The sequence below is a fragment of the Takifugu flavidus genome, chromosome 20, assembly GCF_003711565.1.
Source record: "Takifugu flavidus isolate HTHZ2018 chromosome 20, ASM371156v2, whole genome shotgun sequence".
Lineage (NCBI taxonomy): Eukaryota > Metazoa > Chordata > Actinopteri > Tetraodontiformes > Tetraodontidae > Takifugu > Takifugu flavidus.
Genome location: NC_079539.1, coordinates 4,102,326 through 4,122,569, shown reverse-complemented (window position 1 = coordinate 4,122,569; position 20,244 = coordinate 4,102,326). Strand labels below are relative to the sequence as shown.

General features: G+C 46.1%; 1 protein-coding gene across 2 annotated transcripts in view; it reads left to right on the top strand.

Moving 5' to 3' along the window:
- Window positions 1-2,000: 2,000 nt before the first annotated feature.
- fibcd1b (fibrinogen C domain containing 1b) overlaps window positions 2,001-20,244 on the top strand; it is a 65,988-nt gene continuing 47,744 nt past the window's right edge. For both annotated transcript variants that reach the window (XM_057018540.1, XM_057018539.1), the window contains exon 1: window positions 2,001-2,788. In XM_057018540.1, coding sequence (XP_056874520.1) covers window positions 2,717-2,788 — 72 coding nt within the window. In that variant the 5' untranslated portion in view covers window positions 2,001-2,716. The remainder of the gene's footprint in view (window positions 2,789-20,244) is intronic.

Below are 20,244 nucleotides of genomic sequence, written 5' to 3'. Positions count from 1 at the left end.
GTTTGTCGGGGATTTTTTGAATTTGTTTTTTCCATGATAGGCTCGAACCCTGACGGTTGTTCACAGTTCCGTGCATTTGCTCGGCTGCCACTCCGTGCGTGAAAAGTCAAGCAAGCAAAGCCAAGAATGTCTGAGTGCAGCGCTCAACTGATGAAGGACCGCACAAACACAAGCGCTCATTTGGATATCAGGCTGAGAGGGGGAGACGAGGGGGTTGTATTGTTTGGGCTAATTATAGCGAGACGCTGCCCCCTTCAGAGACTTCCTCTTTTTCCTCGAATGTCTCTAACAGATCTGGTTTCATTGACATTCAAGGATGAATCCAGGACTGGACACACACAGGAAGACACGTGCAGACACACATGGTCCAATGGAGACCAGGGACCTGTGTGACCACGGTTTTACCTCCAGGTTGGATCTACACGTTGAGGCCACCTCCCTCATTATAGAGTCGTGGCTCGTTCATCATGGAGAAAAATCACTTAATTATGACAAAATGCATAAAGGGCCTTTGAGGGCGGAGACCTTATTGACTGGCCCTGGGTTTGGCCACAGAACATGCATTCTTTGCACGTTTCGCTTTCCTCATCAAACAAAAATCATAACCTGAGGCTGTGAAAAGACATTTGGTGTTAACTGCTTCCTGTTCCGGCAATCAGCTGTCAATGTACGTCGAATGTTCGAGGTGCATGGACATAAATGTAAATACGGGGGAAATAATTCACAGAATTGCAGATTTGGAAGAGCCATCAAGCATTCAGACAGATCGGAGGGCTGATCTTTTTTGAGTCGCCGTCTATATTTGTAGAGATTTGACATTTTCAATGACAGATATGGGGAGCAGGGAAACAGCGTGCTGGGGGTGTCTTTAGTGTGCATTGGCACACACTCCAGTCGCACATTTAAAAATAAAAAGATAACATTATCATTGCGAATCCCAGTCACACCTACACCTCGATAATGTACGATTCACAGGCAGCAAACCCTCTCGCTTCAACCCCAGCTAAAACTACACCCTGGGAATATTCTAAATTGCTAATTATTCACCACTAAATGTACCATGTTCTGCTCATTTTGTGATACCGGTGAGTCACGATCACAGCGGTGGCGGTCGAGAGTCATTTGGGTTCTGCTGTTTGAAACGCTCTCACTCATCCTTTGTGCAGCGGCGTAATCATGTTTCAAGATCACAATCAAAGGAATCCTTCCATGAAAACCGCACATAAAGCCATCATCTTATCCATTACAAGCTGCTTCACCTTTGTGTCCACACCCAGACCTGCTGACCGTGCACGTCATGTGCCAGTGACCCTGTTTTGCATTATCTCCCCGCGTTCTCTCCACAGAGAAGAGTAATCTTTTCACTTTGGCTTCTGCATCAGTGACTTTACCTTTAAGCATCTGACCATCAAACAGCTTCGGTGGAGAAAAAAACATGACACATTTTTGAGAGTAATCAGAGGACACTGAAACCCATCCAAGAGGGGATTTGTGGGGGAGCTGTAGTTTTCGATTTCATCTGGCACATAAAGCTAACCACACTCAGTTAACTTGTAATATGTGTTTTGTGCTTTGGCTGAGACAACCCCCTAAAGCCAAACAAGCGCTGAGCACATTTGCATTAGCATTAGCATTCCTCATTATCCTTGTTCTTAGATCAAGTTAAGTTGAGTCATCGCTGACTTTTTACATAATATCCCATTCTTGTCCAGTGACGTTGGTTCTAACCTCACATAAACTTGTGCACGTGTAGGGAAATATTGAGAGCCACTTGCTTTACTTCATTATCCTCTATTATTAGCTGTTGCTTTTTCTTTCAGTTAAACCAGTGAGAGCTTTGGCCCTTCCGCAAACTAAAGATGGATATTTAAGCCTTATCATAGATGTGATGGCGCGCGTGTTTAGTCACAACGGTGTTTAAATTTGTTGTAATGTTAGGATCTTTTGTGCAGGGTAGGATTCAACCTAGAGGATGCAACTATCTGGGAATAAACTGGAAGGCAGAGCAGCTTGGTGATGGAATGATGCCTTCGGCGCGCGTAGCACAGAGACGTGTTTTATCGACAGTCGGAGGCTCGGTGCGCCCCGTGCGGCGCGCAAGCGGAGCATACTAATCTGCTCGTACCCGTCTTGTCAGAGGCACCCGCTAGATCAACCTGACGCGAACAGAGGAGTCGCTGTCTGTCTCCCCCGGGCTCGATATCGGAGTTTGGTAACCGCGCAGACGAGTAACGGGGACGCGACAGACGTGTGGACGCGTCCCATCCCATCCTCACCTGATCTGTGGGACCGGGGCTGAAGTGGCGTCTGGAAGTGTCCTGAAAACGGGAGCAGATGGACAGAAATGTAATCTGAGCCAAAAACGATTTGGTGATTTCTTTTGTGGAGTAAAGGGACTGCGCCGGTTTATTCTGTCTGTGGCATGAGGTTAAATTTGCCCTTTTCTATTCTTCACTATCCCTGTCAGATTGTGCTTCAAGTTACACGCACCGGAGCCTGTAAGTATTTCATCCGATTTTTCGGAATAACGCGCGGCCACGCAGGAGCAACCGGAGGAATTTAAGTGCGTAATTTGCGCGGTTGCAGACGCAGTGAACGTTTTACACGAAATACCCAGCTTTCTTTTTGAATGGAATAAGAAGAATAGCAGGAGGAGACTCGGCTCTGTTTAGCACAGCCTGGAACGGGCGGACCGAATGCGCAGATTCTCCATAGGATGGTAAATGACCGATGGGGAACCATGAACACAGCATCTGAACTCGAAGATGGGGCTCGGCATAAAAACCAGGTACGTTCCCCTGCACCAGCCCGTAAACTCCAGATTAATGATGCATCTTCTTTGGCGCAGTGTGGCTCTAGAAAGACTCGGCAAAGTATCGAATGTCTCTGCATCTTGGTGCCCCGGCACGTTCTAATGTTTAATCGCTCCTTAAAACCTCACATTAGAGAGCCGCAAACACCCGGGGTGGGCCATTTGATGAAGAGAAATACATAATAGTGGATTTGCGCTTGAGCAGAAGTTGTATTAGAAGACAATTCTTGGACATTTGCACTCTTTAGATCGCTTTTCCGCCTGGGTGAAATCAGTCAGAAACGGGCGCGCGTAACGACTTGACGACCTCGCTTTGGGGATTGGTCAAAGTGTTGTCCCAAGGTCAGCAGACGGGTTTTTGCTGCCCGAGAGTGGAGGAGGCTCCCTAGGAGAGAGGGAATCGGGTTTCTTGGCGCCCCTGGAAACTGATTTTTCTCCTTCCATCCGATTACTTATAAAGGGATGTAACACGTCACACAACTCATATCACATTTCCTCGGAGGCACGTCGTGAGGTGGACAAAGATATTTGAATCCACACCTCCTTTAAAATTGTTTATCCCGTGTTAAGGAAACGTTTTTGCCACGCTTATTCCGACATCCAACACTTAAAAGGTCCCAAATGTATCCCCAGATCGACGTCTTTCCTGTGCCTGGTCACGTGACACCAGCTTTTTTAATAAGAGGCTCAAACCAATGTTTCACGGACGTCTGTGGCTTTTATGTAATGTTTTACCTGAGAGGTGGGGCAGATTGATGTCAGGGCAGCCTGCCCATCAGCTGCCTTGCCTCTGATGTATCCACTTAAAGGTCATGTGAATAGCAATTATCTGCACCCTGGGTTTTAATTTGACCAGGTTGACTTCTGTGGCAATTAAAAAAGAATCAGTTTTAATGTGAGCGGGAAAGAATAGACGGTCGTATCAGATGATTCATTGGGCTCCTCTGGTCCTGCGCCCCCCGAGGGCAAACGTTCGAAATGACTAAATGAAGCTCTGATACTCTGAGTGGCGTGCCAGGAGGATGAAAAAGGCTGAGCCGTAACCCAAACTCGTGCTCCGGAGCAGAAGGCACCAAGGGGACGGAGGAGATGAGAGGTTGTGGGAAAGGAGGATGGCTAATGTTATTATCAGACCTTCTCTCTCCTTTCTTTTCCCATCTTTCTCCATTCCTGCTGCACTTTTATTTTGCTCTACCTCACAGATTAACACTCTCTCTCTGTCGGTCAGCCTATCTGCAGTGGGAAGCCCGGACCTTTATCTCCAGTCTCGGGCTATTGACACAGTCGTTACAGACTCGGCGGGGAGGGTTCAGCTAATAGAGCTCTCAGTGTGTTCTGGCATTACAAAACATTGCCTGATAACTGCACATTTGATTTTCTGGAGTGCTGGATGCAGGAGCAACTTAAAAGTAACTGATGTAATACGTTGGATCAGAGGTAACATGGGGGCTTAATGGCCACAGATCCTCTAAAGAGACATTGGGACACAAAATGGCTGCAGTCACAGCTCCACTATATAACAGAAGCACTTCTTTACAAAGCATAATGATTCATTCTCTGCATTACAATAGGACAATTAAACATACTTTTGTTCTCTCAATTGATTATGTTTTATTCAAGACCCCACTGGAGACATCTCACACACATCTCCCCTAGTTTCTAACCCTTATAGCTAGCAAGGCTTCATGAATCACCCAATTAGGCTAGCATATATAGTAACATGCAGTAATATCTTTATCTTTAAGTGCTGAGACTGGAGATCACACCTCTGGTCACCCCCCTGCATTGATGGGCGTACTAGATTTATGATTTCTGCTTCAGCTGTGTGGAAGCAGCCTCCAGCATGAGAGAACATATATGGGACCAGAGATCATCAGGAGAATTTTTCAAAAATGAAGCCAAAACCTCTGGTGGGGGGGCTGATAGTCATCTAATAGTTTCCTTTTTTTACTCATAGTTCTGTTCCAGTTGTTCAAACATCATGAGTCTCTACTGTGCAGGCTGTGGTTACCATTGTGGTCCTGTTGCATTATCCACCTATATTTCTATGATATATGGAAATAGCTTTCAAACATGTACTCATCTACACATGTGGCTGGTATCACCATAGCAACCTATTTATCAGCGATGACGGAGTTGTTGGCAGTTTCACCTGCGAGATATGGTGCCAATATACAGAAATCTATGCTGATAACAATGCCGCAACTCTCAGGTCACTCTGGAAAAAACAAGATCATCCTTCATATAAAATCAGTGATTAAACTTAAAGTAGGTTTCATACAGGATTTACCGAGTAGTATCCCCACCATCCAGTAGAGGGCCCCATCTGTGCTTAGCTTCACCAATATTGAAATATTATTCTTTATATTCAGAGACGGTGATGGGAACACACACACACACACACACACACACACACACACACACACACACACACTGTACAGCAGAGAAGCCGTTGGAGCCCGAAGAGGCTCAGTGGCTTTTGAGCTTCTCATCACAGCCTCTTCAGCAATCAATAATCTCCGAGACCTCCCAACTTTCTCAAATACTGAGAAGACTGTTTGTGTATTAGCAGAACACCAGAGCGTGCAGCTCAGCCTCGCCGCTGCAACACACAAATAAGCTCACTGCAAGGTGACGTGTGTTTTGTGGATGCTCTCATGATCCGAGCTCCTCTTCAGAGCACGAGCAGATCAAAAGGTGGACTTGTGTCTCAAAGACTGTTGACTAAATAAAAAAAATCAAATGGATCATGACTAAAAAAAAATGCCTTGTTTGTCAAAAATAATGATGGAATGAGCGGAGGGCAGTGGCAGAGTGATCATGGGTCACAAACATGGTAGTACCTTCTGAAAGTTAGCAATGAATTTGCAGAGTTAAGTGACACCTTAACTGAGGTGGTCACACCTTTTATTTGTGTGACAACCTCACTCTTTTCTGAGTGGAGCCATTTCTCCATGTATCTGCATGGCTTCCCTTCATCCACAGACGTCTATTCAGGTTGTTTGTTTATTATCCCTGGGAGGAGCTGGAGACTTGGCTACACCCTACTTCCTGATTCAAGGTAACTGGGATAGGTGAGCGTTTCTTATCAAAAATGAGGTAAAAGTGATGTTAGATTGCTACACTCCTCGCCAAATGAGTAAACCTTCAGAGGTGAGCTGGAGGTGCACAGCTGCATTGTGGACTGAAGCAGCGCAACAGCTGAGTGTTCTGCGCTTGACTCGGCCTGTGATTTCCCTGTGGGGGGGCAGCATACCGGCAGCGCTGCCCACTTTTAACAACCTCAGTTTGTGCCTCCCCCATCCTGACTGTGGTGGCGTCAAGGAAACACCTGCGAGCCAAAGTTCCCCAAAGAGCTCCGTGCAGTTGCTGGGGTGGTATTTTCTCATGGTTCCTTTTTGTGAGACTTTTCCTGCACGGTTGTAAAGACGAGCACTGTTCACCAGGTCACTGATGACTGTAGAAACACAACAGGTTCCAGCAACACAACTATCTGGTGGAACTCGCTGCTGGACCAGTTTGAGGGTTTTCAAATGGAACGCGTGCACATAAGAACATCCTTCTTCATTAGGGCGTCTCGCTCCGGCAGAGAGGAAACACTGCTCCATCCAAGTGCACAACGTAAATACGGAGCCCAACACTATAAACTGTTCACTGCTCATTACAGCGTGCGCTCCCGTAGGCTGCTGGAGTCTGCACGCCGCTGGATCCAGATTTAGCTTCGGCTTTTTGAAAAGACAAACGGTGGAGTTCTGCGGGTATTTACAAGCTTTTCATGACCATCAATGTTTCACTTCAAACAAGTATGGCTGCGACTGTACTGGGAGTGGTAATAGCTTTATTGGGAAACATAATCATCCCACAGTTTTGTAAAATCCATTTTGCTGCCGCTTCTTAATAACGCTGGTTTCTGCAGCCCCAACGGTTCAAGTTTTGAAATAGTTGTCTTCTTGGGGTTGTTTCGTGATCACCATCACGTCCTTTATGGTTGCTTTTATCCAGCGCTGGCTGTGTGCGCGCCCGCTACAGCGGCTTGAGCGGCACGTGGGCCTCTGAGTTGTGAGGTCACTGCCTATTGTTAGAATAAAGGCATGAGAAGTGGGTGTGTTGGTGGATCAAAGTGGTAACGAGCCATTACTGTCAAATCGTCGCGTTAGCGGAGAGTGCTTTTACGTAGAAAACGATTTGGCGCTTTAATGGAGCGGCGTGTTATTCTGTTTAGGTTGCAGCGGTGGGCAGATGGAGCCCTTTTTGCGTAATCTGCATATGTAGTAGCACAAAATTCACCAATCTGTTGACAGCAGCCGTTTTATGCACTTTTGCTTTCAACCGGTCTTTTATCGGCTTTTGTGCTCTGACCCTCGCGCCGCTCGACGTCCCTTTCTCTCAGGTTCAAAGAGGGCCGGGCTTTTTCAACATCAGATTTTCTAGCGTACAAGATGGCCACGAGGCCTTGAGGAGATAAAGAAGGACGGCAGCTGGAAACAGGGATTTGATGAAGGCTGACGAACAGAGGAACGCAGGACGGAGAAACACAGAGCAACAGCGAGGGGAGCGCAAAGGACAGAGAACGGTTGAAAATTGTGAATCACAGCAGGCACTAGACCAGCGTGGAGCAGGCGCGTTGGGTCCCACATCAGTGCAGGCCGGGGGCGCGTGCACCTCTTACAAGATGACGCAGATACATTGAAGCTGCTCAAAATCCCACACACATAAAGGTTGTTTTTTCCTTTCACAGTCGACTTGGAAACCTGAAACCGTATTCAAATATCTGCAGCAGGCCGCGTGGAAAACTGAAGCATTGCAACGGATTATATATATTTTCAATGTTATTATTGTGACCATATCCAGATTTACCGAGTTACAATCCATTCACGGAGCCCAGCACCATCTCGGGCCTCAACGTTTGTGAAATCTGGCGCAGGTGACGTTAACTAGCGCCATGCATATGTGTGCTTAACAGTGTTGCTCCTGCAGCGTATGTGTGGGTGAGCCTAATGTACACATAACTGCTGCTCCTTCTGTCCCTCTGAGCATGTAGGCAGAGCGGAGCCGAGTAAGGGAGATTAGGGCTCGGAGCGGCAAGGTTATACGCTCCCCTCCAGAGCGGGTATTGATAGAAGTGTCAGCCGGATGCCCTGATGGGGGGAAGAGGAGCGAGGAAGATGAGGCGGAGCGTCACGTTTCCATCGGCCTCGGAAACAAACAGGACGTTGAGCTGAAGTGAAGCGAAAACATTCAAACCCTCAAAATAAAAAAATAGAGGATCGTTTTATCTCGCCCAACTGTGATTAATCTTTTAGCGCCCGCTAACTCTCCATTGAAAAATCAACAGTGGATCTCGTTAAGAGGCCGATGAGAGGCGCGGATGGAGGGAGGAGAGTGGGCAGGAAATGAGGTGGAGGTGTGGAGCATGTGTCACGGAGTTCAGTTGGGATGATGGACAGCCGGCTCGGCCCGTTCCGCTGAGAGATTAGGTTCCATCTCCATACTGCAGAGAAAAGCGTCCAATTTCCTCGCGGCGATTTCAATCTAGCGGTTAAAGAGCTGCATCCGTGTTCATATTGAGCCTCCATCGGCCGCAGATGTGAGATAAAAGGGAAGAGCTCGCCGCCACATAATGGATTACCTTTTTGTTTTCCGCCATTAATCAACACTCAGGGGTGCGTTGGAGCGCACGGGCACCGCAGTCACATGGGAGCGCCGTCAAGGCCGACGTGCTGGACTGTAAATAATACTGGAATTAATGAGGCTATCAAAATATGGGTTATTAGTATTATTATTAAAGTTTCATCGAGCCATCGGGGGATGGCGGCCACTTGACCTGGAGCGGAGAAATGTGGCAGTATGGAGGGAGGGGGGGAGGAGGAGGCAGGGGGGGGGCAAGTTCGAGTTTAAAATAGTTTGGAACACAATTTCAGAGACAACTGCTGGAACACGGCGAACAGCTCGCCGCTGGCCTCATTGTTAGAGCTGTGAAAGGAGATTGTGGCATCTGTTGTGCTGTTTGGGCACAGAAGGCCCTTTTATCCTGGTGCTTAACCGCGCCTGTGATGGAGCGCTTCCTCTTTCATGCGCCGCTGTCACTCCAAAATCGCATTATTGCTCCTCCTTGCAGCCAAACGGAGCCATTTCCTCCCGCAGACTGACTTCATATATTTACATGTTAATGACCTGAGATAACGTTGACAACATAATAGCGCTGTTACGGGACTGGCATCATCAGGCGTCTCTGGGCTCATGGTCCTGTTAATTGCCAAGAACAGTGAAAATGTTGAGGGATTCTTGGTGCTCAGATCAAGTTGTTGCATCTTCTTAATTTCCTGATGTATGTTAATATGTCAGTAAAAGTCTTTTTCCATTTAAGCTCTGCAATCATTTGTTTTAAGACCAGCATGTAAACTGACTGCACCAACTCAAGCTAACAGAGGCGTCGTGTTCGAAGGCTTTGGGAGAAGGTTTGGTCCCGCTTTGATGAAATGTGAAATACGGGCTTTGAACCACCTTTTGAGGAGGCCGACTTGACGGCGTTGATGATGTCCTGCACCCACAATCCTCTTTGATGACCCTCTGAAGACTCCTCCTGCCTGCCTGCCTCAGGACAACTCCCATCCCTCCGCAGCAGGATGGTGCCCAGGTTCTTCATCCTGAGGACCCCCCGGGAAGTCGATCACCCAGAAATGTGTCAGAGATGGGTTAATGTTGAAAGAAAGGCATCCCACCATTGCATTTTTACTTTTCATTAGCAAAACAAGAAAAAAGCTCAGCATTTTACTCTCTGCACGCTTCAGCTGGCAACTCATTTCACAGCAGTGTCTGCCAATGGCTTCTGTGGAGGGAAAACTATTTCCTCTGTCCTCATGTGAAATTTTGCAGCTCTCGGCAAGACCCTAGTCTAGATGAGATTGGCTAAGGAAATGTCAAACGCTGCAGACCAGTAATTTCTGCTGATGCTGGGGAACCCGGCAGCGTGGAGAACGCCACATATTCCTCGGAGGTAAAAAAACACTCACAACCACAGAACTCCAGACTCCACAGCTTACAGAGCACGTGGGGAGAAAATGCAGGTGTGCGCTGAGGAGAAATGAGTTCTGGAGTCCTGCTGCTGGTGCATGTTGGGTAATGACGTTCGTGTATACAGTAGGTTTCTTCCCCTCGGTGTCTCCGGTCCATTGTAGCTGTAGCGAACAGTGGAAATGTCAGGTTTAAAGCTCTGGGCAGCAGGTTTGCACAGTGGCCAAACAGCCCCGACTCCACTGACCCCCCCACAGTTCCCTTCTGCAGCCCAAAATCATAAACATTAGGCTGGCTGGAGACATGGCTTTAGGGTTAAAGTTAGAATTAGATTTAGGTTAGGAGCTGGGTGATGTATTACATCTATAACGGTCCTCACAAAGATAGCAGCACAAGGGTGTGTGTGTGCGTGTGTTCTGTAATGTACTGGCTACCGCGAGGTAGCAGCCAGTTGATGACTGCTGGGACAAACTCCTGGGAATAAATGGTAGTTTACAGAGAGTAATTTTAGAAAATTGTACAAGATGAATGGATGGATTCATTGTTTTGCTTTATTTTTTTGCTTCTGCTTTGTGCAGCATCCACATCGTGAATGAAGGAGACAATGAAAGAAAGAAATAACCCAACAAACAATCAGATGGCCACATGCTTGTTTTGAGACCAGGCACAAAACTGAGTGATTTTAAGCTCTCATTTAGCGTTTTTTTGGAGGTGTTGGACGCGAAGGTCAGATGTTTCTGTACACCCTGTAGACTTCCTGTATTTGTTTCCTTCCTCTGTAGAAGTCTGCTGGGAGATTTGCTGCTCTAAAGCAGCATTTAAGGTACAATATTAGACCAGGAGGACGTGAAATCACTCTCCTTTTAGCATTCACGTTCGCACTGACAGCCATTACGGCGCACTCTAATCCGGGAACTCATTAGTCATCATCCAAGAGTGCGTCCTCTTTGTTTTTGTTTTCTGTAAAACGCGCCGCCTCGCTTTCATCCCCCGTCTCTAGGTGGAACCCAACAATCCCGGCTACACCTTCAGATGCTGGCTTCCATTATGAATCAATGCGATATCGTCAGCAGATCGCTGTCAGCCATTTGTCTACCGTCTCTGGTCGAATGTCACTTCCGGATGAAATGACTTATAGATGAAGTTTGAAGGATGGACCGCAGAGAATGAGAGAGCGAGCGTACCAGTAAAAACTCTTGTATACAGATTTTTAAATGAGGCGAGTTTCCTCGGCTGCATTTTAGCCTCATTTATCTTTAAATTTGAAGTTGCTTTTGAACCTTATGCCGTCTTTTTGTGCTGAATAGTCAGGTGTGGATGTAGAGACGTGATAACTCATGTGGGGCAGTCTGCCGACCTCTGACCCTGGGTCAGTGCAGCTGTCCATCATCGATCAGTCTGGGGGGGAAATTAATGAGAAGGGGGTTTTGCCTGTGCCCCGGTCGTGCCAATATGCCCAGTATGGGGCCCCACAGCTGCTGGCAGGCTGCAGAAGGGCGGGTCAGGGGTCGCGGTGGCACCACTCTCGCCCGAAGCAATCAGAGATGGTTCACCAACCCTTGAAACACACGAGCTGCTCTTTTTACATAATATAACACTTTTCAGTCCTAAAAGTATTTTTGTTTCAGAGTAATTAGGTGGGTTTGTTGCCACTTATGTGTAATTTCAGATTTTATGCAGGCACTACATTGCAGGTGTGGGTCGCCGGTGCGGTACTTACGATCTTTTTGGTACATTTCAGCCATTGAAAGCTTCATGGTCGGTTTTAAAGGGGACACATGTCAGGAAATATCGCGTACAGCCGAGCCGCCACAGGAAGCCGCTGCCGAGGGGGATTGAAGTGGATTACCGAGATCGGAAATCATCCCAGAGAGACGGAACCACCTTCGTATGTTTTTAAATGACGCACGGATGGTGAAATATGTCTCCTCTGAGTCGGGGAAATGCGGCCGCGTCCCTCTGAAGAGGCTAAAGAGGAGATTAAAGTGATAATGCACATGTGCTAATCCCCAGCCCTTTTCAGAGGGCAAAGAGGCAAATCTGCCCCGGGCTGGACACGAAGATGGGGCTTCGGGGGTTGTGGGGGTCGGCCATCACCATGGAAACAGATTATTCTGAATAATTATGCGCCATATGTTCCTTGTCACAATTAGAAGTTGGATGTGAGCCAGGTCAGAGGTCAAACTGTGATCAGAGCATTGGTGGCGGTGATATTAACCCCCCCCACACACATACACACACACACACACACACACACACACACACAGCCTGTCAGACAAGCTGCCACCACACAACCTGCGTACTTTGATCAGATATTCTTTGAGGTCTGATACCGCCGGCCACGTCTCTAAATGCCGCCGCTCCTTGCAGCTCCCGAGCTCCGAGAATCCCGGTCCTCAATAACAGCTCTCGCAAAATAAAATGAAAACCAGGAAAATAAATGAAAAATGCGCTTAAGGTTTCTGTCAGAATGCTAAGCGTTCCGAATCGACATTTCGGCCGAGCGGAACAGAAAACATTTGAGGCAGCCCGGATCCTGCGGGGGAGGTGGTCAGAGGGGAAAAAAACCTGTTTGTGTGGTTTGTCCTCCCAACCAATTCTTCCATTAGGACTCACTTTTAACTCCTCCCTGCAGGTTTCTCAACGGAGTCTCATAGAGGAAGCTTTAGCTGCTGCATTCACACCCTCACCACTGGGAAAAGCGGCATCGAGGTGCAAAGTGGTTTATCCGTTTCAGTGGATCGTTCTCGTGTCACTGGCCAATGTGGAAAAGGTCCCTTCCTCTATGTGCTGTTCTCCAACCAGGAAAAGTCTTTATTCCGGGTCATGGTTAAGGCACCAAAGCCAGCCTGACTGTTGTTATGTCACGGGGGGCCGTGATTTAGCATGCTTATTACTGTAAACCGTCATACTGGGACTGATGGGAATGAGACAGGTTTTCTCTACGATTTGTGACTTGATGGCCGACGGGATCACAGGTGGCAGAGGAGGGACACTGAATGAGTCGGGGTGTGTTTAGACAAGCTACTTACATTTATAGACCAATTAAGCCTCATCCATTTCTTATATCTGCCGCACATTAGATTGTCACCCGTCACCATTAGCAGACGATGTCAGCCCCATGGCACACTGGGAAATTAATTACGTCCTTTCTTCATCATAATTACTGCCTTGAAAGTGTCTCTTTTGAGCAGCAACAAAGTGAGCTCCTGCTCCTTCCCAGGCTCCGAGTTTCTGCCCCTCTTAGCGACGCCATTCCCGTTTGTTGTCTCTAAAGACACTAATGAAGTGGTTTAATCTCTCAACTCTAGAGAAATTGTCAGCTGGGGAACACATTAATTATGGGCCTTTGAATGCATCCCATTTAAAGTTTGCAGAGTTCCACAAAGGAAGTAGGAATGTTTACCAACATGAATCATGTTAAATAGGCAGGGATTACCATCAGCTAAGTGATTAGCCTGTATGTTGATTGTAACCACAGACACATGTTTACAGAGAGATTAGTAGCTTTTCTCGTGCGTGTGGAATGACTGTTCTACCAACTATTGTTCCGCAGGGTTTGCGAGTTGTCTGTGTAACTGCCAGACTTTCTTTTAGCACTTTACCCAATCATCCTGTTCCATTTCTGACCTTGAAGTCTTTGAAATGTTAGTGTGGTTCAAATGCTCTCAAATTCTGTCACGACCTTCCCACATTAACGTGAAATGGCACTGGTGGCGTTTAAGCTCGAAAAGGCGGGGGTGCACTGACTTCTTTCACTGTTCTAATGTAGCGCTCCATCATCTCAAGTATTCTGTTCGTCCCTCCGCTGCTTTTTACCAGTTAAAGACGACTACAATTGTTACAATGATTTTTGTCCCATGCTAGTCCCAATTTACAAAGATGAATGAAGGAGATCAAAAAGCAGCAATTATTTCCATATATACTCTCAAATGTAGATGTCCTGTCTTCACAAAGCCTGTGTTGCCATGTATTAATTAGCGTCCCTGGAAGACACAAACCCTGTTTAAGTGGATTGCCTTTTTAACTCATCAGCTGTGTCACAGACACTGACAGATTGTCTCCAACCGCCCGATTGTCCCTGATTGCTCAGTAGTTGGAACAGCTGAAGGTCTGGGCTGATATGTTGAATGGAGCAGCAGCCCTGAATAGTTAGCAATCAGGTGGAATTTCACTTTGTTTATGAAGATATTAAGCCTGATGACACAGGTGTGGGGGGGTCCAATTGCAACACAGAAGTTTAAATAAAGAGGCTTTATTAAATACGTGCAGGAAACAGCACAGAAAACATGGAATGCAGTTAACACCACACAGCCACAGGTGGGCAACGGTCCAAATAAACACGGCAAAACTCTTGTCCAAGACAGGTGGGGTCAAAACCAATAACTCTAATCAAACTATGGCTGTTTCCGAAACCACCCCCTATACCCTACATAGTGCACTCAATAGTGTGGATGTCATTTTGAAATAGTGTCCGAATTGTTAGTGAGCATCGCTGTACCCTATGTAGTGCACTCAATGTATCCCACAATGCACTGCGAAAAGTAGTGTACAAGGGAGCACCCTAACTCGGAAAAATGCATCCCATCAGCCATTACGGTGCCGTAAAGGCTGATGGGATGCATTTTTTTAACGTAATTTCTACTGTGCGGTTTGATATATGACATTTTTGGAAATAAGATTTTTTTTTCAGTAGGGGTCCAATATTACAACATAAATGTGTAAAAAAAAAAAATCAATCAATCTTTACTGATCCCCCCGCCCCTCACTTAAAATTGTTCTTCGGAATCGTCTGTTCCTCACCAGGCGAATCTCAGTAAAATAATATTTACAAAGATGAAAAGTAGCTGTGGATCCATTTTTTGATGAAACATTGCTTTATTAAATGTTAAATGTTTTCACTACAGGGACACTCATTATTTTAGGTAATAAGTAATTATTATTGACATTAATATTTCATTTTATTATATAAAGTTAATTATAGTGTATAATATTGCATTTTCATAATATGACTGCTGAATGTATTTCTGATGGGTTAAAATAATTAAATGGACCTGGCCACTTTTCCCGGCGACCGGTTCGTATTTATTATGCGACACCATGACGTCACTTTACATGCGCCATAAATGACGCTGTTGCCCGAACTTTAAATTGAGTGCGCTACGTAGTTCACTCAATCCATGCCCCCATGTAGTGAGTAGTGAACAGGGAACGAGTGTGGGGTTTCAGAAACAGCCGATGTGTTAGAAAGTCAGGCAGGGAGCAATAACAACCTGGCTAGGCATCAATGTCCAGCAGTGGCTTAAATAGGCCTAAGAGGGAGCAACAGGTGAAAATGATGAAAGCTGATCAGATGGGTGTGGCAGGGGGTGTGGTAGAGGGAGTGGAATTGTCTACCTCAGCCAGGAGCAGAAGAGCAGGCAGTGACACATGATGGTGCATTTAGGGTCCCTTTATTTATTATGGAACAATGTGATTTTATAAAATTAACTTTTATGCTGAAAGTTTGAAGAAGACTGGGCCACCACCCTTTTTTATATCATCGCAAGCGTCACGCAGGGCTGCATACACACGTTTCTGTATCCACTAGCACAGAAAATCCAACAAAACCACCGAATTTGTCCTAAATCATCAGCATCAACATCTGATCTCTTCGCCAAGGTCGAACTCCCCGGACACGAATGATCACTCGCACGCAACAGAAAGAGTCATACTGTACGTGCAGAGATAGATGGACAAGCAGAGATAAACGCACACTCACATTAACGCCACCTTGATGTGCTGCTGGAGCCACAGCCATGTGTCATTCTGCCAGCGAGCTGCTCCGTGAAGTGAATGCACCAGTATCCATAACACGTATGTATAATTTATGAGGGCCTATATGCTTACACATAGCAAAGTATGCTAATGAAGAAGAGGCCTTTGCTATCCTGGTAGGAAAAGGGTCTGGCATCTTATCGTGCTGCTATTAACAGAGCAAGGCTGTGGGGCGGAGATCCATCTTGTGTTGTAATGGCATGTCTGTCGACGTCGGTGCAGAGCCGCACGTTAATGTGGTCGTCTGTGCGCACTTTACACCGGCACAATTAAGGCTCCCTTAAACTGGGAGACGGCTTCAGCCTTAACAAAAGAAAATTGTGGGGGGGGGACGGAATAATGTGAACCCTCGTTGTTAAAAGGTGAGCCATGAATACTTCTGATTATTCCTGACAAGGTAATCTGATGATTACCACGTTCCCTTCATCTGTGTGTTTGTGCAAGTTGAAAGAGCATCAGCAAGGCAGCCATTCGGAAACCGCTGCCACTGATTACGCTTGTATGAATGCACTTTGCATAGCAGAGGTTGATTTGAAGTCAAGACAAGTTAAGTTTGAACCGGGAAATATTACGCTCAACGTCTCCACGGGCACGGCCACCGCCGGCGGCCTCTCTGGGAGAATGGGGAAGTAGAGATGCTGAGCAGCCGTAGGGGATGGTTATGGTCAAATTAACGGGTTTGTGAGGCTGTTTGGGATGACGAGGAGTCCCCGGTGGGGTCAGTCTCCGGTCCACGCAGAGCAGGCGTAACCATGGACGCCGAAGCGCTGGTGTAAAAATTAAAACTCTCTTCAACTGCGGCGTCTCGTTCAGGAAGTAGCGCTCCTGACCTCGTGGGGACTGTGTTCATGGTCTAACAGCCGCTCGGCACGCGTGCACGTGCGCCTCAGGGACGCCGGGTGACAGACTCTTTCCTCGTCTGCGGCCCGTCACAGCGTGAGCTCCAAGGACAGGCAGCGGAGGGAAGAGCGGGTAATTTGTCTCTTAGGATTGAACTCATCCCCCCCCACCTTCAGCCAGCCTCTCCTCCATCTCTGTGCGCTGCCCGTCTGAAGGTGACGACCGTTGTTCTCTGTCTGCATCAGGTTTAGGCAAAAGCGGAGGTCGCGTTTCAGCCAGATGCAGATTAGGTTGAAGTTGGGGACACGTGCACATGGTGAAATTATGGTTCTCCATAAAAGGCACGTGAGTTTATTTGTTTACCCCCCCATCACCCCCCATGGAGGCTCAGAATCATCCCCACATGCCAGTATTTGTCTGTCCTATTTTAAGTTCCATCATACCCACAACATGGTTGTTTATATAAGCTGCATTTCCCAGCTTATTACTAATGTATAACAGCAGTCAGGGCTCTTTTCTTTTCTGTGGGAAAAAAAAACAAATTATTATCTGTTTGCCAATAACAGTGTTCCCTTTTCTTCAGTTTAGGCCTTTTTACTGAAAAATCTCAGCTCTGTCATCACAGCAAACACACACACACACACACACACACAGCAAATGCTGTCGAGTGCTCAAACAATTGAATTCACATGTTCTCTCGGAGTCAATTTGTATTTAGACAGCAGTGAGCAATGAGGATTCTATAAGATGCTTCTTTTTTGCTGATGTTGCTGGTTATAAAGTCACTTCTGATGTCTGTAACCATCATCTTTTAACTTTTCAGCGATCGAAAAAGTGCCTTTTGTCATTTGTCATCCACTGGAGAGAGACTCGGCCGTTTAAGACGGCTAAATCGGACAGACTGTCCATCATGTCAGCAATAAATGTGTCCTCAAAAATATCTTTGTCCTTTAAAAACACAAAAAGGAACCAAGATAAACACTTTCAGCTCACAGCTGTCTCTCAGAAAGAAAGCTGATACGATTAACCTTTATGATATTTATAATGAATTTGAGAAATGTGGTGCTGAACCCATCAAAGTGAAACATCTGGATCTGGATCAGCGATGCTATTTTGTCGCTTTCACCCGTCTCAGATTTGGGGTGGTGGTGGTGATGGGGGGGGACCAAAAACAGCTCAAATGGAAGAGCTCAGCGAAAGCTCACACTTCTGATTAAAGGCTTTGTTGACACAAAGCGCTCAAATCTCTTCAAGAAATAAGCCTCGAACACACCTGTGTTGGCTGATGCCAGTACAATGTTGACTTCAGAAAGTTGGGATGTTGCACGTTTGTCATTTCTCGAGTGATTAGATTTCTGCGGGCTGAGAAATCCTCAACATTTGTCCTCTCAGAATGTTCAGATGCATTTATTTATCCATTGCTATTGTCTGTGTCTGAAATACACAACTGAAGAGGAGCACGCTAATCTGTCATGTGTCACAATGAGCACAACAGCAACAAGGACTTCTACAAGGTCCCTTTGCTTTATATTCTGCTCCCGCCCCACTTTTTTTACTGATTTCCATCATTCTGTCCATCTTAGTCCCCTCATTTAGCAGTCGGCGAGTCCTGTTAAATGATCAGTAAGCCTGCAAGTGAATATATGCAAAGCCGCTTTCACTCCACGGGCTTAGCGAATAGTCGATTTAAACCCACCTAGCTAAAGTCCCTGTCTCTCTCACACACAGATGTACACGGAAAATTATTCAGATGATCCAGACAGTCTTAGTGCTGGTTTTCCTGCTTTAAAGATCCGGGTTCCCCCTGCGAATCAAAAGGTGTACGCTCAAAAAACCAAACACGATTCAGATCCTGTCACACCCGGGATAATTCCCTGCACTTCCTGTCCTCTAAGACATGGATTATCAGATAGGATTCTCCTTGTAAAGTTCAACCACTAAAAAAGTCCAGATATTCTATTAAGTGCAAATCCTCTGGACTGTGGAGTCAGATTAGAACGAGAGAAAAAAAATCAGATCTCACATACGTGTGTGTGTGTGTGTGTGTGTGTGTGTGTGTGTGTGTGTGGTGTGTGTGTGTGTGTGTGTAGGCAACATGTACTTAAATGTTAAAAAAATAAGAATTCTTGCAGCTATTTTAAGTTTAAACATTTCTTAATGAGTAACAATAATATGGTGTTGCTAAAAGGTCATTCTGAAAAAGTCTTTAGCTCAGTTTCCATTCGATTTTAACCTTTTAACCATGTCAATAAAACGGAGATGGTAAAAATACAGTAAGTTTAATTTGCAGAAAGAATGATGTGCTTGCTTGGTGTGTTTTGTGTTCTACTTAAGTGAAGAGGATCATCTGGAAAAACACTCCTGATGTGGAGGCTTTATGTCCATCTTTTCCCTTGACATTTCCTTTTATTTTCACAATTCTTTGCAAAGATTCTTCAGGTCCCCTTCCCATTCTGATGAGATGCAGGTCACTGAGGAGCCCTGTGCATAAAAGCTCGCTCAGTCTACCTGCAGCATCCCCACACAGACTAACAGGGAACCGGAGATTCAGCTTTAAAGCAAAGAGAATGTAAATGAGGGCTAAGAGTTTCGAGAATTAGCCCCAGTTCATGCTGCTGCGTGGTGGATGCTGCTTGTTGTGTGTCAGTGGAGTCTGTGTTTGTCGGCTGTGGACTCGCACAGACGGCTGCAGTGTTTTAGGCAGAACAGGCAGATTTCTATCGGCGGCACCGGGGCGGCTGATTAGGATGCAGCGCAGCTCTCTCTCCTTCTCGCTCTCACCCACACTCCCTTTATTATTTCCCAAACTGCGCCATCTTACACATTGGAAGCGAACGCTCAGAGCAGAGGGGTGAAGTGTTGGTCAGCCATCATAACGGCCGCGTGAGCTGCATTCCCAAACATCCCGACGCTCGGGGATGACTCACCTTCGCACAATGTGCACGTGCACACAGTCAGGAACGCGGCACTTTGTTATCCATTAAAGGAGAATTCAGGACTCAGTTTTACTTTTGGAGTTTTAAGGGTTTATTTTGTATTTAGCAATAAAACAATACACTACAACTCCATTGTTATACTCTCTCAGCTATGTGGTGTTATTATGCTGAGCACAATGCAGTCAACACGTGCGTCACAAGCTTTGTATCCTAGCCAGAATAATGGCGTCCTCCTCAGGGCTATGCTGTTTCCAGTGCATTGTGTTCAATTTTGCACATTCACTCAGCACAATGATGTACAGAGGTAAATTCAGACACACTCTGGTAACATTTACCTACCTACCACTCTTAAATAAAACCCTATTAGCTTTCAAATAACATATTAAAAACACATGTGTGTACTAGTGCAGCTAGGATGCACAACGCTGTGTGAGGAGCGCCAACATGCCATGCAGCTAGCGGCGAGTGGTGGGTTTGCTGACGGGGAACATTTAGCTTTATGTCTGCGATTGACATTACTTTCCTTGGCCGAATGCTCATCAGTAATTCTGAAAGTCCAGGAAATAGCGCTCGTCTTCTCTTTATTTTCCACCTCAACAACCATTTCCCGGATCAGAGTCAGAAACAAGCTGTTTGATGTGTTTTAATCAATATTTTAGGGAGAGCATGTTTTGTTCATAATTAGTTAAAAACATCACCGGTTTCACAACCCAAACTACTTGTTTTAAGGGTCCAACTTAAGTTAGTATAACATGGCGCACATAACTAGTTATTTAATTATCCAACCTTTATATTCAAGATCATCGACCTACTTGAACGAATGCA